At 43.0% G+C, this 16,424-nt stretch overlaps 1 protein-coding gene across 1 annotated transcript in view; it reads left to right on the plus strand.

Moving 5' to 3' along the window:
* Positions 1 to 16,424, plus strand: part of LOC103176837 (cytochrome P450 20A1) — a 31,541-nt gene that overhangs the window by 13,231 nt on the left and 1,886 nt on the right. The window contains exons 6-12 of the mRNA XM_007890627.2: positions 1,043 to 1,121; positions 4,887 to 5,002; positions 6,613 to 6,667; positions 9,132 to 9,252; positions 9,893 to 10,004; positions 12,938 to 13,002; positions 14,067 to 14,156. Of these exons, the coding sequence (XP_007888818.1) occupies positions 1,043 to 1,121; positions 4,887 to 5,002; positions 6,613 to 6,667; positions 9,132 to 9,252; positions 9,893 to 10,004; positions 12,938 to 13,002; positions 14,067 to 14,156 (638 nt within the window). The remainder of the gene's footprint in view (positions 1 to 1,042; positions 1,122 to 4,886; positions 5,003 to 6,612; positions 6,668 to 9,131; positions 9,253 to 9,892; positions 10,005 to 12,937; positions 13,003 to 14,066; positions 14,157 to 16,424) is intronic.

The raw sequence follows: 16,424 nt of genomic DNA on the forward strand, positions 1-16,424 counted from the left end.
TGCCAGCCTCCCCTGCCCCCCAGCACTGCATTGGAGTATCAGTTTAGCCTATGTGATTCCAAGGCCCAACGTGGGACTTGAAACCACAGCCTTCTGACAAATTGAACAAGAGTGGTCAGTCCAGTGTCTGGAGGATTCAAAGTTCATGGGTTCATATTGTAATTCTAATCCAAAATGATGGTACTGCAGGTTAGTTAATTTTGAATGCATTGCTTCAATTGAGAGATTAATGTTAAACCCCAGGAAAGCCCTTTGTCAGGGAGTAACAATTGGCAGCATGCACCAAGCAAGTCTACCAGACTCATGGAATTGGTTATTCTGCGTAATGCGGGGAGGGAGTGGAGTCTCCCAGATGGAAAAAAAGAGACAAAGGAAAGAGCCCTTAAAGTCTGCAACTCTGTTACTTTCGTGATTGGGCAGCAATCACAGGTTCTGTGACAGGACACTGTTTCTATGCTCCCACACTCCAAACATTGTGTTTATGCAACTGAACAAATAGTTATGTAACTTCTACACTCACCTGGGTAAATTCTACTCTTTCATACAATGCATTAATAATTCAAAGCATTTACAATTCCTAGCGTTTACATCTTATATGAGGTCAGAAGGATTTGCTTTCAGCTTCAGTGTGTTGTATTGTACACCGGAGAATGTTCTTGCTGCAATTGCTGTTTGATATGGTCAAGAGCTCCAAACAAGGGGGCATTGTTTGAAACTCAAAAGAGGGATTGCTAATGGGCAGTTGGATTTAGCTGCTTTACTCAACACTGATTAATATGTGGAACCATTTGCCTAGGGAGGTGATTTGTATGTGGGAATTGGATATTTTTTAACACCGAAGGGATTTGAGCGATATGTGAGAAAGGAAGAGACATTATTTGATAACGGCTCCAGTGTCCCTTTCCAGTCCTGCGCTTCCCTGTAAAGTCTGTGATTTTTTTTCCTGTCACAAACTGCTCCCCATTTGTCGCATACATTTCATATTGATTGACTGCTGCCATTTGTTGTACGATGCCCATTCTCACCTTGTGTTTTGCTGCAGATCTGGTCTGAGATCGGGAAAGGCTTTTTGGACGGATCCCTTGAAAAAAGCTCAACCAGGAAAAAGCATTATGATGAAGGTACTTCATCCCAGCTCTTTCAGAAATGGACGGTATACACATCAACTACAGATTATTATGAGAAATTTGAAAATATTATTACACAGTGTTATTAGGCTGTGAAGCGCAATATCAGTTAGTTATGACATTTAAAAGGGAATTAGGAACAAGAAAATTGTGTAATTGTGAATAAAGATACAACAAGTATATGGGGAAAGGGCAAGGATATGGGACTGGAGAACATGGCTCCAGTGGGAAAGGTAATACGATGCAGGTATGATGGCTAATGGCTGTTTGATCTGAAATTTCTATGAAAAGAATCGCTCCCAGTTTTTCAGCTTTGTCACGATAGCATCATTTTATTCTGCTGTAAATACCAACCAGGTTCTTGGTGGTTTCTAACTAATCTCTAGAGAAAAGGGATTGAAATGGTCCAACACCAAATATAATCAACTTGGACATAACCTGGGCCAATAGAAAAGTGCGGCCACAATTTTGCTACATAGCTACATATACCTCCTCCGCCATAAACCCGCTACAAACCCGCTATAAACATAGTTTCTGGCCCGCAGCTGTTTACTTGACGTCACTGTGTAGTGGAGGGAGGAGAAGGTGGCAAATGGGCTTCACTCGGAGTTGTGATTGTGCGTATGTGAGAGTGTATGATTCTCTGAGTGTGTCTCTCTATATGCATTTATGTGTGTCTTGTGTGTGTGTCTGTGTGAGTATGTCTGTGTCTCCCTCCCCTGTGTGTGTCTATGTGAGTGTGCGTCTCTCTCTGAGAATGGGTGTCTCTGTGTCTGTGAGTGTGTGGCTCTCTGTGTCTGTTGTATGTGTCGCTCTCTCAATGTGTATGCCTCTGTGTGCGTGTGTCTCAATTCGCGTGCGTCTCTCAGTGCAGGCCCTCTGTCTCTCAGTGGACGCACGCCTCTGTCTTTTGGGGCGCACGCGCCTGTCTCTGAGTACCTGTGTGTCTCTCTCAGTGTGTGCACGCGTGTGTCTCTGAGTGTGCGCACGTCTCTCTGAGTGCGCATGCATGTGTCTCTCTCTGAGTGTGTGTGTGTCTCTGTCTCAGTGTGTGTTTGTCTCTGAGTGTGTGTGTGTGTGTGTGTGTGTGTGTGTCTCTCTCTCTCTCTGGCTCTGTATGTGGTGCCCTGAGAGCTCCTGCTGGTGTCACCCTCCCACCCCCAAAAAAAGGTCATCCAGTTTTTGTTAAAAAAGCAATTCATTTTTTTTTGCAACATGTTTAGTTTTTATCAATAAAGTGAAAAAATGTAGGTTGGCAGTAAAATGTACATCAGTAGCACCAATCAACTTCCTGCCATTTTCTGCAACATTTGCCCCAAATTTCCAATTCTCCCCACAATTTTTGGCAACTATTTCTCCATTTTTCTATTGGCCCAGGACATAACTTGCATTTGAAATGTGAATGACAGTAACGTGAGCTGCTGGTTACAGTGCCAGCCAGGTGCACCAAGGCAGGGCAGCACATTCAGTGCCTCACTGCCATGTTTCTCTCCCACGGAGACCTGATTTACAGAGCAGACATCAGACGTGATTGACGTGAAGGAACAGAGCTAGTGAAGACAAACCAAAACCAGAATTAGATTTTTTTTTAATTGATTGGGACCTCCTTTTAAGTCAAAGGCTGCTTAGAATTCTAGTGCTCACAGACAGTCAATGCCTGATGTCATACCAAGGAATAGAAACTGAAGGGAAGCCAACATTGGAACCTCCGTAAGCATTGGAACCTGTATTGATTTCATTGCGAGATATTGTGCTTCCCAAACAATTCGGAAACCTAGGCTCTGTGGGCGTCATTATACTCTATTTTTTTCAGAAATTTGAGTTTAATTAAAAAAATATTCTCTGCTCTGACTTCCTTCTCTCCTTCCCCACCCTCCTCTTCCCAATACAATCGTAACCACCAAAAAAATCTTTACTCTATTAGTTGACCAGTGATTTTTTTTTGAGCACACGCAACTATTCAGATCAGGCCTTATTTTTGTTAAATATTGAAAATGGGATTTCAAAATATTAACAGGCAAGGAAAGGAGCCAATGGTGTTATTGATTGGCCTTGCGAACATGTGGCTACCTGGCCTACATTGAACAAAATTGTTGATTTTTTTTTTCAAATCAAGACTAAAGTCTGCAGTTAATCTAGCTTTGATGTTGCTTGAAAGCTCAGGAGCAGAATTGCATCATTTTGCTCTCTTGTCCTGCAAACCTGTCATTACGTGATTCAAACCGCAGAACAAAACTTTCAATTGCTTTAGTTGCCCCGGATCTCTGGAATTCTCTCTCTCAATCCTTCCGCCTTGCCCCTCCCGCCCCACCTTCAAATTCCGCCTAAAGACCTTCCCTTTTGATCGTACTTATGGTCATCTCCCTCTCCCCCTGGCTCGTTGTCAGACTCCACCACTGTGAAGCGCTCCAGGATACTACATAAATGCAAATTGTGTTAGTTTTCCTTTCCATCCCTCCCCCTCTCTTGCAGAGACTGAGTTGTATTGGAGTGTGGTTCTTTTGAGCTAGAAGCTGTTGCTCATTGTTCATGTGTGAGTCTGGACAGTGAGTTGCGACAGGATGTTTTTCTGATCCTATCATCACAAACAACAACAACATTTATATAGCCCTGTTCATGCAGAAAGCATCTCGGAACATGGCAACCCAAACACAAAACCCTGCAGATCTCTTGATCTCTTGATCCTCACCCTCACCTACAAGGCCATTCACGGCCTTGCTCCCTCCTACCTCTCCGACCTACTATCCCCCTACCTACCTGCCTGTACCCTCCGTTCCTCTGACTCCGGTCTGCTCCACATCCCCCGCCCCAACCGCCCTACCATCGGTGGCCGGGCCTTCAGCCTCTCAGCCCCCAGGCTCTGGAACTCTATCCCCAGTGCCTTCGCCTTGCCTCCTCCCTTTCCTCCTTCAAGGCCGGTCTCAAGACCTTTCTCTTTGACCGTGCCTTCAGCTCCCCTCTCGACTCTCTACCCCCTCCTCGCTCCCTCCCTTCCCCCCCCGACCATTTCCCCCTCCTCGCTCCCTCCCTTCCCTCCCCCTGACCATTTCCCCCTTGCTCGGGTCCTGACCCAACTGTACAGCGCCTTGGGACGTCTTCCCGACGTGAAAGGCGCTCAATAAATGGAATCTTGTTGTTGTTGTTGTTGTTGATAGCAGGCAATGATTCTCTCCTTCCTCCTTACTCTGTGTAGAAACCCAAATACTTCTACTGACAGCTAATCCAGGGATCAAATTTAGGTATTTGAGTCTGATTAGCTTAGTAATGCCCCATGCACTGCATTTTTGCACTGAGCCACCAGTGGGAGTCAGGAAAGTTACATGCAGTAGAAGGATATTGTCGTTTCTGTAAATAACATTTCCAAATCCCATTGTTTCTAGTGAGTGGTGCTGAGGCCTATTGTAGCCCCAACCACTTCCCTGGCTGAACTTACAACAACAACAAATTGCATTTCTATAGTGCCATTCACATCACAAGCAGGTCTGGATCTTAATTAACTCAGCACGAACTAGGGATTGAACCCACAACCTCCTCGTCCACATATATGATTTAGTGCTGTGTGGGGGAGGGAGGTGCCTTTATCCATTCTGCCATCGGGTGGAGTCCTAGAAACACAAGAATGCTCATTAGTTCTCACTTTGCCTCCTGAAATATTCTGTTTTTGTAGTTTGTTTCCCATTGAAGGTTGGGGGGAATTTTATTTGATATTATCCTCTTTCTCTTTCCCCCCCATCCAAACACAACCCACCACCCACACAGCTCTCACAGAAATGGAAGACGTGCTGAAGAAAGTGGCGAAAGAAAGGAAGGGGAAAAGCTCCAGCCAGCAAGTGTTTATGGATGTCTTGCTACAAGGCAACCTGAGTGAAAAGCAGGTAAAGTCAGGTTGCTTCTTTCAGGGCTCTGTGTAGCTCACTATTAAAACTGGGAACCTTGTTTGCCATGCAAAGCTGTACCATCTGCGGAAATATGTGCAATATGTTTGAATGATCATATAATTTGGTTTACAAGTCATACCACATCATGTGTTGCATACCTACCTTCCAGGGACCTTAACATGGAGAGACGTTCCAAGCCAGTGTTGTATAATGAGTTTGTAAGGCTCCTAAAACTATTGCTTAATACGGAAGTGGAAGTATGCCACCCCAACCCATGGAACACTGCTTGATGGGATCTGCTTTCATAATGGAGTTCCCACATGATGTACTTCTGGTTACCTTAAGGAGTGCTCACTAGGATTCCTTATTAAGTTTCAGTTCTCAATGGCCAGTACCCATACAGCAATGACAACTTGCATTTAAATAGTGCCCTTCACGCAGGGTAGCGTCTCAGAGCGCTTTAGCACGAGAAACCTAAAACCATCCTGTTGTTGGAAAGGCACTTGACAAAGGGCATCCAATGTGAGAGTAGAATCAGGGAGTGGGCTCAGTGCAGTAGCATACTGGGAGCCACACCGCTGAAGAATGCATCTACAAAAGTGATGGAAGGGGTTCCCCAATTGGTAAGAGGTTGAGTGGGTGGGTGGCTGGTCCCTGTGCATAGTGGGAAGGCATAGGGTGTCGGCTTCCTGGATCCATGGTGGTGACATCAGCAGAGATTCCTTTGTGCTGCACACAGGAATTCATGTGAGCCATTCTTTTCGTGAACACTTTTAAAAAAATCGTTCTTGTGGTAGATACTTAAATTTGTACTGATTGATCTGTGTTACCTGGTTTTCACTCTTTGTGCGTTGATTTGAGTCGGGTTGACTGCATTCATGGTGGCTGACCTGCAGGCTGAATCCTGAATGGGGGACAGGCTAATCGAAACTCTTCAGCATTTACAACTTATTCTGCAGCCTTTGTGTTTATGCCTGGCTGAGTTGGTAGACTCTGAGTCACAGAGTTGTGGGTTCAAGCCTCACATCAGAACTTTGAATTCAGACAGACTTGGCTAACACGCCAGTGCAGTGCTATGGGAAGGTTGCATTATTGCTGGTGTCACCCTTCGGATGAGATGTTAAATTGAGTGGGGTTCCTTCTACGTGTTCAGGTGGATGTTAAAGGTCCCATGACACTGGAAAAGAAAAGGAGTTTCTCCCGGAATCCTGGCCAATGATCCCAAATAAAATTGATCATATATTTCATGGCTGTTTCTGGGATATTGCTGTGTCCAAATTGGCTGCCCTGTTTGCTTACAAGTACACTTTAAAGTTAAAGTATCTTGTGAATTACTTTGAGAAGTCCACCCGACCTGAAAGGCACAATATTAAATGCAAGGGTTATTATTAACGTATAGCTGTAGACAGTGGAAATAAATTGGTCAAATGCACTGTTGATCATGGTCTGCTTCACCACTAGCAACCTTGGGTTCTGGTATGCTACAAAGCTAATCTTACCTCTCACGTTGTCTGCCATATCATGCCAGTTTCTGTAGCGTTTCTGGTAGCAGTTAATATCTTACCACTGGGCAAGCATTGCTGCAAACTCTTTCTTTGTTTCCCCAGGTGCTGGAGGACAGTATGATCTTCTCGTTGGCTGGCTGTGTGATTGCAGCAAACTGTAAGTAAACCTGCATCTGCCAATGGAAATGTACAGAACCATTGAGGTCCATCTGCTGCTCCCAAAGTGGAAAAAAAATCTCTCATGCTCCTCAATGAATTTCTTGCCAAGTACCTATAAACTTCCCTCTTGAATATGCAGAGACAATCTGACTTCATAATCTTTCTGGCTAGTCCCCACATAATCAGCACTCTGCAAAATACTGTAATGAAATCCAAACCGTGTGTTCATGTTCTATTTCCTGAGCGTAGTCGGTGCCCCCTTGTGTAGAACCTGTGACCATATTAAACATTATGGAGGTTCAATTAATTTTAAGATCTTGAATACTTTAATAAAATTTCTTCTCAGCCTTCTCTTGAGTACAAACATTCCCAACCTGCGTTGCCGCTCTTTGTAACTCTGGTTACAACAGTCGATTGTTGGAATGTCAACCATGTCCATTTTCAAAAAAAAAAGACTGGAACATTGTTAAGAGAGAATAAATCTGAGGGATATAAATCCTTGCATTTGATATAGCATCTTATGTCGTTGAGACGTCTCAAAGCACTTCACAGAATATATTATAAAGTGGATTGGCTGTGTATTTCGTGAGTGAAATGCAGCAGCCAATTACTCTCACAGTAGTATCCCACAATTATGAATTGAGTTATCAAATTAGTGTTTTAGTTTTTTTTGGGGGGAGTGGGAGAGATATGGGACTAGGGATAGGATATAGAATAGGCACTCCTATGGAGTATAAGCACCAGCCGGGTTGAATGGCCTGTTTATGAGCTCTACCATCTCTGAATTGCGTAATTGTTTTACTTTCTGATCAGGACACTAATGACTCCTCTGCGGTTACAATGACATCACTCTTTTGGCTGGCTTGTGTTCAGTAACTTTCCGTGGAGTGCTGATTCTGAAATAAATGCATCGAAATTACACACTGACGATGAGTGCTTTAAGGGGATAGATAGTAAATCAGGTGGCTCCAGCTGCCTGACTCATTTCAAAAAGAGAAGTTTATTTGCTCCAATGGCACAGTTTGCAGTAGTGGGACTGATTCTGAAACGTTCCACTGGTTACTTGTTAGAATACAAATACTTTTTTTAGATGCAGTAAGTGCGCGAGTCCATGCATATCCCTGATTTGCAAAATCTTTTCTGAATAGCATATCTCAGGCTGACTATGGAAGTTACTTGGACACTAGTCTCATGGAAGTCTGATTTTGGATCGGTGTTTGAGTGGAGTTCACAGTGTCATCCATCAGAGATTAGCTGTTTACGCATCCTTTTGAGAAATCTTGCAATATAAGAAATCTTGTGTCAACCTGGCTCAGTTGGTGGCAACCTTGCATCTGAGTCAGAAGATTGTGGGTTCAAACCCCACAATATCCCCACCCCCGCCATATCGGGACTTTAAACTCACAGTCTTGGTTGACCCTGCAGTATTGAAGTGACTGCAGTGCTTGAATAATAATAATAATCCTTGCATTTGATACAGCGCTTCTCATGTCTTCTAGATATCTCAAAGCGCTTCACAGAATATACTGTAAAGTGATTGACTGTACATTTGTGGGCGAAATGCGGCAGTCAATTGCGCACAGCAGCGTCCCACAAACAGTCGTAGATTGAAGTGACCAATTTATTATTGTTTTTTTTCTTGTATTATTATCAGATATGCGGAGTAAGGAAACTTACTCAAGGTTTTGCCTGCTGGGAATCGAACTCTCGCTTGTTAGGCAAGTGCTCTAACCACTGAGCTACAGGACTCCACATTGTTGGATGTTCCCCATTCGAATGAGACGTTACCACAAGGTCCCGTTTGCATATTTAAAGATCCCACAGCTCGATTGGAAAAGAGAAGAATTTCTCCAGGTGGCTTGATCAACAGTCCCCCAGATACAGTTGGTCACTCACTTCACAACTATCCGTGGAACATTGCTGTGTGCAAATTGTCTGCCTTGTTCACCTACAAATTACACAATTACTACAATTTGCAGTAAATCCTGCAAAGCACATTGAGAAGTCCTGACGTAAAAGATGCTATATCAGATTGCAAGGATTATCATTGTTATATAAGCCTGAATACAATGCACTAGCAGTGCAGAAACTGGCTGAACTATGTAGAAGGCAATTTTGCAACAATTTTAAGGATGAACAATGAGATACTAAATCTCATGTTTCTCTGAATGGTGGCACCTGGCTTAGGACGAGATATAAATTTGTTCAATGGAAATCAAACTGTTTTAAAAAAAATTGGATGTTTCAATCCATGACTGTTTGTGAGACACCGCTGTGTGCGATTGGCTGCTGCATTTTGCCGACAAAATACAGTCAATCCACTTTACAATATATTCTGTGAAGTGCTTTGAGACATCTCAAAATGTCTGCATCAAATGCACGGATAATTATTCTTATTCTTAATGTTTAAATAGCATATAGAATGCCTTTTTAAAATAAGTGCCATCTACATTGTTTTTCAGTGTGCATTTGGTCATCGTATTTTTTGGCAACATCTGAAGCAGTGCAGGAGAAACTGTATCAGGAGGTGAACCAGGTTCTGGGGAAGAGCCCACTCACCCTGGAGAAGCTGCAGGAGCTCAAGTCAGTGCTTTCAATCTTTTGCCGTATTTTCTTTTGCTGATGGAGGAAAGAAGGCAATCAATTGCTCATTGCTCAGATCAGACATATCCCCACTGGGCAACTGTGTCGCATTGACTTGGGAATATGAATCTTAATGTGAAAAGGTTTTATGTGCGTTGCGACTCCCAATGTGAAGTGATCCGATATTCGTCTTTGCGTGGAATTTCCAATCCCGGCTTGTGTTTCAGAGGTTGGGAATTAAATATTTCCACAATAAAGAAGAGTACCCAGTGCTGCTCTCTCAATGGCTTCTCATAGAGATCACACAGGCCCAGGAGTAGGTTGTTTGCTGACCCTTTCCGCTAGACAGAAAAAAGGGGAAGAGGATCATGTGATAGAGCCACGTTGTGTCTTTTGTTGCGGTGTTTTGTTTAGCGCTTTTAATTTATTGGATTGAAAGGACAGACAGACTACCTCGGTCCAACCTAAGCCAGTGCTACTTTTGGGCCAACCTCTGGGAGGTGGCGACCAAGGTTCCGCTGAGGACGTGCCTGGCCTCCAGTCACAAAAAGAATGGAGGCGTTTTGGCTTCTCCACTTCAAATATTTGTGTGCTACGATACAGGTGTAACTGAATCTGCTCTCCTTTGTTCACCGGGAAGGTACTGCCAGCAAGTTCTGAATGAGACTATCAGGACAGCAAAGCTGACCCCAGTGGCAGCCCGACTCCAGGAGCTGGAAGGGAGCGTCAATCAACACATTATCCCTAAAGAGGTAAAACGCAGAGAACTATAATTGAATTGCCACCTCCTGAAATGGGAAGTGCTGATGGCCAGTCTACTAAGACTTCAAAAGGTTCCATTATTATTTATAATACACAAAGGGTTTCAATAAAAGCTAATGAGTTGAGGCAGGTTAACACCACATCGATACCCACATTTTATCAGAGCTGAGAGTGCGTAATGCTGACACGCATGGAAAAACTATAAATCTCAATTCATTATCATGTCTTATTGTGTGTTCTTGAAGCTAAGATTTAATATTTGAGTCAATTTGGGTTTAATATTTAACACATTGAATATAAGTGTTATGTTCAAGAGTTCCCAATCATGAAGTCTGCTTTGTGATTTTTTTAATAAAGCCCCCAAATCTAAAAAAGGTAGGCATTGGAACCCTCGATCTGTGAGCCTGAAGTCCAAAGCCGCAGCTCCGCACTGGCACCATTTATTGAGGGGGTGGTTACAGGTGCTGAGATAGAATGGATTGGTTGCAACTCGTATGGGTATTTGCAATATCTCCAATGTAGAGTCACTTATACACTCTCTCCTTTCTCCCCTCTTTATCCCCTTCATCTTTCCTTCTTTTCATTCAAGAGGTCACTGGGTAGTGATCAGGAGCAGAAACTCTGGCTGATAGTCTCCCTTCCTAAACCCAGAGAAACAGATCCCAAGTTTAGCATCATTGCCATTGTGTTGTTGTGTTGGCTGTAATAGCTAACTCAACCAGTGACCATTGAGCAAACCTGGGACCTTCCTGCTCCGTATTGCTCACTTATACATAAACAAACATATACAGCACAAAAGGAGGCCATTCGGCCCATCATGTCTGTGCTGGCTTTTTGAAAAGAGCTACGTAAATCAATCCCTTTTCCCCGTTCTCTCCCCATAGCCTTGCAAACTTGTCCTCCCCAAATAATTATCTACTTCTCTCTTAAAAGTTGTTATCGAATCATCTTCCACCACCCTTTCAGGCAATGCATTCCAGATGCAAACAACTCGCTGTGTGAAAAAATTTCCCCTCACCTCCCCTCTGTTTCTTTTAACAACTATTTTAAATCGATGTCCTCAGGTTACCGGCGCACCCGCCAGTGGAAATAGTTTCTCCTTGTTCACTCTATCGAATCCCTTCATAATTTTGAAAACTTCTATTAAGTCTCCTCTTAACCTTCTCTGCTCCAAGGAGAATAATCCAAGCTTCTCTAGCCTCTCCTGATAACTGAAGTCCCTCATTCCTGGTACTATCCTGATAAATCTCCTTTGCACCCTCTCCAGTGCCTTGACATCCTTCCTAAAGTGTGGTAGCTGAGGTCTAACCAGTGTTTTATAAAGGTTCATCATAACTTCCTGACTTTTGGATTCTATGCCCCCATTCGTAAAGCCTAGTATCCCATATGCTTTTTTAATAGCTTTATCTACCTGTCCTGCCACCTTCAAGGCTTACGTACATGAACCCCCAGGTCTCTCTGTTCCTTCACCCTCTTTAAGATTGTACCATCAGCTTAAATTGCCTCTCCTCATTCTTCTTCCCAAAATGCATCACTTTCCACATTAAACTTCATCTGCCATGTATCTGCCCATTTTACCAGTCTGTCTGTGTCCATTTGCAGTCTTCTACTATACTTCTCACTGTTTACTGCTTTTCCTAGATTAGTACCATCTGCAAACTTGGTCCAGGTCATTTATATAGATCAAAAACAGCAGTGGTCCCAATACAGACCCCTGGGGGACACCACTACACACTTCCCTCCAGTCAGAAAAATAATCGTTCATCACCACTCTCTGCCTTTTGCCTCCCAGCCAGTTTCGTATCCATGCTGCCACTGTCACTTTAATACTGTGGGCTTCTATTTTGTTTACAAGTTTCTTATGCGGCACTTGATCAAATGCCTTTTGAAAATCTATATAATCTACATCAACTGCACTGCCTTCATCCACCCTCTCCGTGACTTCATCAAAAAATTCTACCAGTATTCAGTACAGAGAACCAGTTTGTGAGTGCCACAATCTCAGGAGATTTCTGCACTGCCGTCCCCTCTACCTACTATGCCGGTTGGTCACCCACTCACTCTCCTTCTGAACCCTCTTAGACCCACTGAAGTCTTAGTGATGGATGGTGTGCTTAGTTTGATCTGTGCTTTTTACAGTGCAATACAAATGTCCATTTACCTTTCACGTTAGGAGGACGTACCAAGGCGCTAGACAGTAAGATTTGTACCTGAGCTGGTGGTGGGCCGAGGGCGTGGGCCTGAGTGGGTGGGAGGTGGGGGTGAGATGACCAGTAGAAAGGTTTTGAGACAGATCTTTAAGAAGGCAAAGGAAGGGGCTCTGGAATGGAGTTGCAAAAGGTGGGGCAGATATGCTGAAAGCCAGAGCATCGATTAAGGGGCGAGGAACATGAAGCAGTTGATGCCCACAGAGCTGAGGGAGCGACCGGGTTTGTAAGGTTTGAGTAGGTCACAGAGGTAGGATGTGGCAACACCATGGAGGGATTTAAAGGTTAGGACAAGGATCTTGAAATTAATCCACTGGGGAATGGGAGCCATGGAGCCAGGCAAGGATGCGGGTGATGGGCTTTTGGAGTCTAATGCTGGACATGAGCTGCAGAGTTCTGTATAGTTTGCTGTTTATGAAGGGAAGAGGAAGGTAGTCTGGCGAGCAGAGAGTTAGTGTAATTTAGCCGAGACACGATGAAAGCAAAGATTTTGATTGGACCCAACATGTAAGAAAGTAAATAATCATTGGCTGTTTATTCGATATGAAGCTATTCAGCCAGATGAGCGCAATGAGATTGTACACTGTTCAATTAAATCATCATTGGGAAGTGTTCTTTCTGTATTTCAGTTGGTGCAGTTCACCTAAAATGATTCAGAAAATGCATTGCCTACACTCGCTGTATTGTTCCTAATTCTTTATTCTTGTGTTGATCAGACTTTGGTAATTTATGCCCTGGGTGTGGTGCTTCAGGACAGTACAGCATGGCCCTTACCTTACAGGTACATTCACACTGTTTTTATAATGATTCTGTCTGTCCTTCTCTGGCATTTGAAGCTCCTGGCATCTTGTCATTGGTAAACTTCCAGTTGAAAGGGTTTGAGTTGAATGATCTGCTCAGCCTCCAGGTGGGAGAGAAGCTCTTTACCAAGCTTGGTTGAATAGACGATTATTACAAAGCTAGACTGTTTTTCTCCTCTCAACCTCCTCACTTGTAGGAATTAATACACAAAACAAACATAAATTGATGCCATTAAGAGTTTTTTGCTGTAATTAATCCTGTAGCCAATGGGTCAGAAACATCATCTTGACTCCTATTTCTCACTTCTATAATTTTTTACTATAAAAACAATTCTCCTCCTCAATGAATTGTCACCCTCTGGTTTTGTACTAATTATGGTGGATAATGGTGGATAATTAAGGTGGAGAACCAGAGGTTGATACTTCCTGTTCTTCCTCCTTGATTCAATGGGGATTAGGCATTTGAGTAAAAGTGGTAGAGAACTCGTGCCACAACTCTGAGGCATGCTGGCCCATCAGTGCAATTGGGAACGTAGTGTTATCACCAAGTTATAAAAGGGAGCAGCACAATAATAAAAATAATAATCCTTGCATTTGATGTAGTGCCTTATCGCGTCATTGAGACATCTCAAAGCGCTTCACAGGATACACTGTAAAGTGGATTGTGTGTTTTGTAAGTGAAACAATGGACTAAGTGGCCTAACTGCTGGTAATATGTGTTCTGCACAGCACTGCGGTTGTGGATATTGGGTGGGGATAAGACCAGGCTTGGCTGTGATTTGCTCCATGCACTTCCCCAGCTTTGCTCACCTAAGAAAAATGGCCACTTGAGCTAGGTGTCTTTATACTTGTACTGCAGCAAGAAGCATTATCCTTTGGGGAAGAGAAACTTAGTTAAATATTCCATCAGTAGCAATATATTTCCTGTTTTTGTGTTCTTTTATGTGAATAGTGTAACTTGTCACCTCATAATTCACACTCCTGCAGTTGTTGTGGTGCAAGGTCCTCTAAAATTGAACAGGTTTGTATTCTCTTCATTTTGCAGATTCGATCCTGAAAGGTTTGATGATGAAAATGCGAAGAAGCAGTTGACCCTGCTGGGGTTTTCCGGGAGTCAGGAGTGTCCAGAACTCAGGTAAGACAGTGATGGCCCTCACATGTCAGAGAAGGAAATATCTGCATCTCTTTACACAGAATAGTTGGAATGTTGTTGTGACCATTTCTTTTTTAAAAAGAGAATCTAATAAATGCTTGTTAAAGTGGAAAATTAGGGATTATGGAACTGAGTCGGAGAATGAGATTAGATTATGTAGCTCAAGTGGTGAAAATTTACAGAGGGTAGAGATTTTTCCTATTCAACTCTTGTTAATCCTGCAAGTAAAGCCCTTTTTTGGGTTTGGGTGGTCTAAGCTGGATAAGCACGAAAAGACTTGCCAGGAGCTTTCAATAGCAAGTTATGTGGTTTTTACTGGTTGCAGTTCTGCAATACCCAAACATACACTCTGGGATCCCCACGCCTTGGCTCTTGCCAACCTGTGACTAAAATTCTCTGGAAATAGGTGAGCAGGGTGCATCCCTCCAGGGAGAGAGTGCAAATTCCATTCCAAATGTAGGTGGCAAACATATTTGGAACTCTTATGCGGTTTGGATACTCTTACGCCTGGTGATGGAAGGGTTTCTGCCTGTGTCAAGACATCCAGCTGGCCAAAAGAAAAAGTGGAGAAAAACACAAATATTGATTTGGGGTCTGAATGGCCTGTTTCTCTGCTGAACCTCAATGTTTTTATGATCTTCTGCTAAGTTGTCGATTGAGAGAGCACGGATGTCCAGCACTTCATTTTGGCCGAGTTCCTTAATAAGGAGTGCCTGGTCTCGAGGGTTTCCAGAGGCGTCCTGCCAGTTTCTGTCTGGGAGCAACATTGTATTCTTCACTGAGGGTTTGTTTTTAATAGAAATCTGTTCTCTCTTTCTCTGTGAAAGTAGGTCAACCCTCTGTAAAAGGAGAGAAAGCTTCTCCAAATGCTGCTTTGTAAAGTCCACTGCACTCACTATGCATTCCAATTCATAAAATTACAGCTTTATTAGGTAATTCATGGCAACCTGCCTTGTCACACCCTCAGTATATTATGACCTTTTCTATGTTCAAAGAGAAAAAAGACATGTTTCATGGAGGGTGAGACCCTCTCTCTCTCCCTCTCCCCCACCCCCTTGCAAACCATGAAGCCATTCAGTTACACATAACTTAATATTTTTTACAGATGGTTGCATGATATCAAACCCCAAATAACTCACTGTAGCCAATGGTTTTCAGAGAAATGTGGTCAGAAATTAAGAGCAAGTGCCAATTGCCCAGGAGAGAAAGACGCTAATACAATGGGGTTCAAAATGAAGACTGTTTTTAGGTTCTTGCAAAATAAATGTACTGATGGATTTGATCATGAAGATTTCCATTTAATTTGAGTGAATCTCAATTGCTGTGATAGCTTTAGCAGTGGAAGGAGTACTTAGTCAAACTGTCTTGTAACATAACCAATGATCTGACTTTGCATCAGTGCCCAATACACTGAATGAATGTTGAGTCAGAACACATATAGTACAACACTACCAATAATAAGTTATTGGTGAGGACCTTGGTGTATGAGAGAGCACCCTGAACACCATATTTTCCAAGCCCTTCAGTCTTCATGAATCCATGGAGTCTAAGCATGGTGGTGTGACTAACTATCAAGTATTAATAAAAGTATCTTGAGTTCCACTATGAGGTGTCTCTGCCAACAAAGATCTTTACAATGAGTGTCAGTCATACTCAGAATGCTGTCCCCAGGTCTGTTGACTTTATAAATGGATGTCTTGTCACAGAGCAGTTTTCAAAATAGGCTTGTATAACAAACATTTGCTTTTCACAATTGCCTTAGAACCTGTTCAATCACTGAAACAATGGTTAAACAATGGTTTCGGCGCCTTGGGACGTCCTCCCGACGTGAAAGACACTATGCAAATATAATCTTGTTGTTGTAAACACACTGCTTGTCACAATGAAACACTGTTAGTTTCACATGCACTTGTCCCTCTCAGATCTCCCTACCTGTTAGGGCTTTAGAATTTAGGGATGACATGACATATACATCTCCAAGTTGCATTAATGAGTCAGACAGTCTAGTCAACCATCAACATTGCTTTACTATGTGAACTACTGTGGACTTACCTGTCTTTTGCCGGGCATATCTCAGAGCCAGGACGGCTTCAGGAAGAATATTATTAATGTTTTGACTTGCTTATGGTTATCAAATTTCCTTTGCATTTAACTGGCAAAATGAATTTGCTGGGTGACCCCAACTTAGACTTGCATGTTTAGTACTCCCTGTCGTTCCTGGAGTAATTTCTAGTCATCTGCAAACCACTG

This window comes from Callorhinchus milii, unplaced genomic scaffold (genome assembly GCF_018977255.1).
Source record: "Callorhinchus milii isolate IMCB2004 unplaced genomic scaffold, IMCB_Cmil_1.0 Scaffold6, whole genome shotgun sequence".
Lineage (NCBI taxonomy): Eukaryota > Metazoa > Chordata > Chondrichthyes > Chimaeriformes > Callorhinchidae > Callorhinchus > Callorhinchus milii.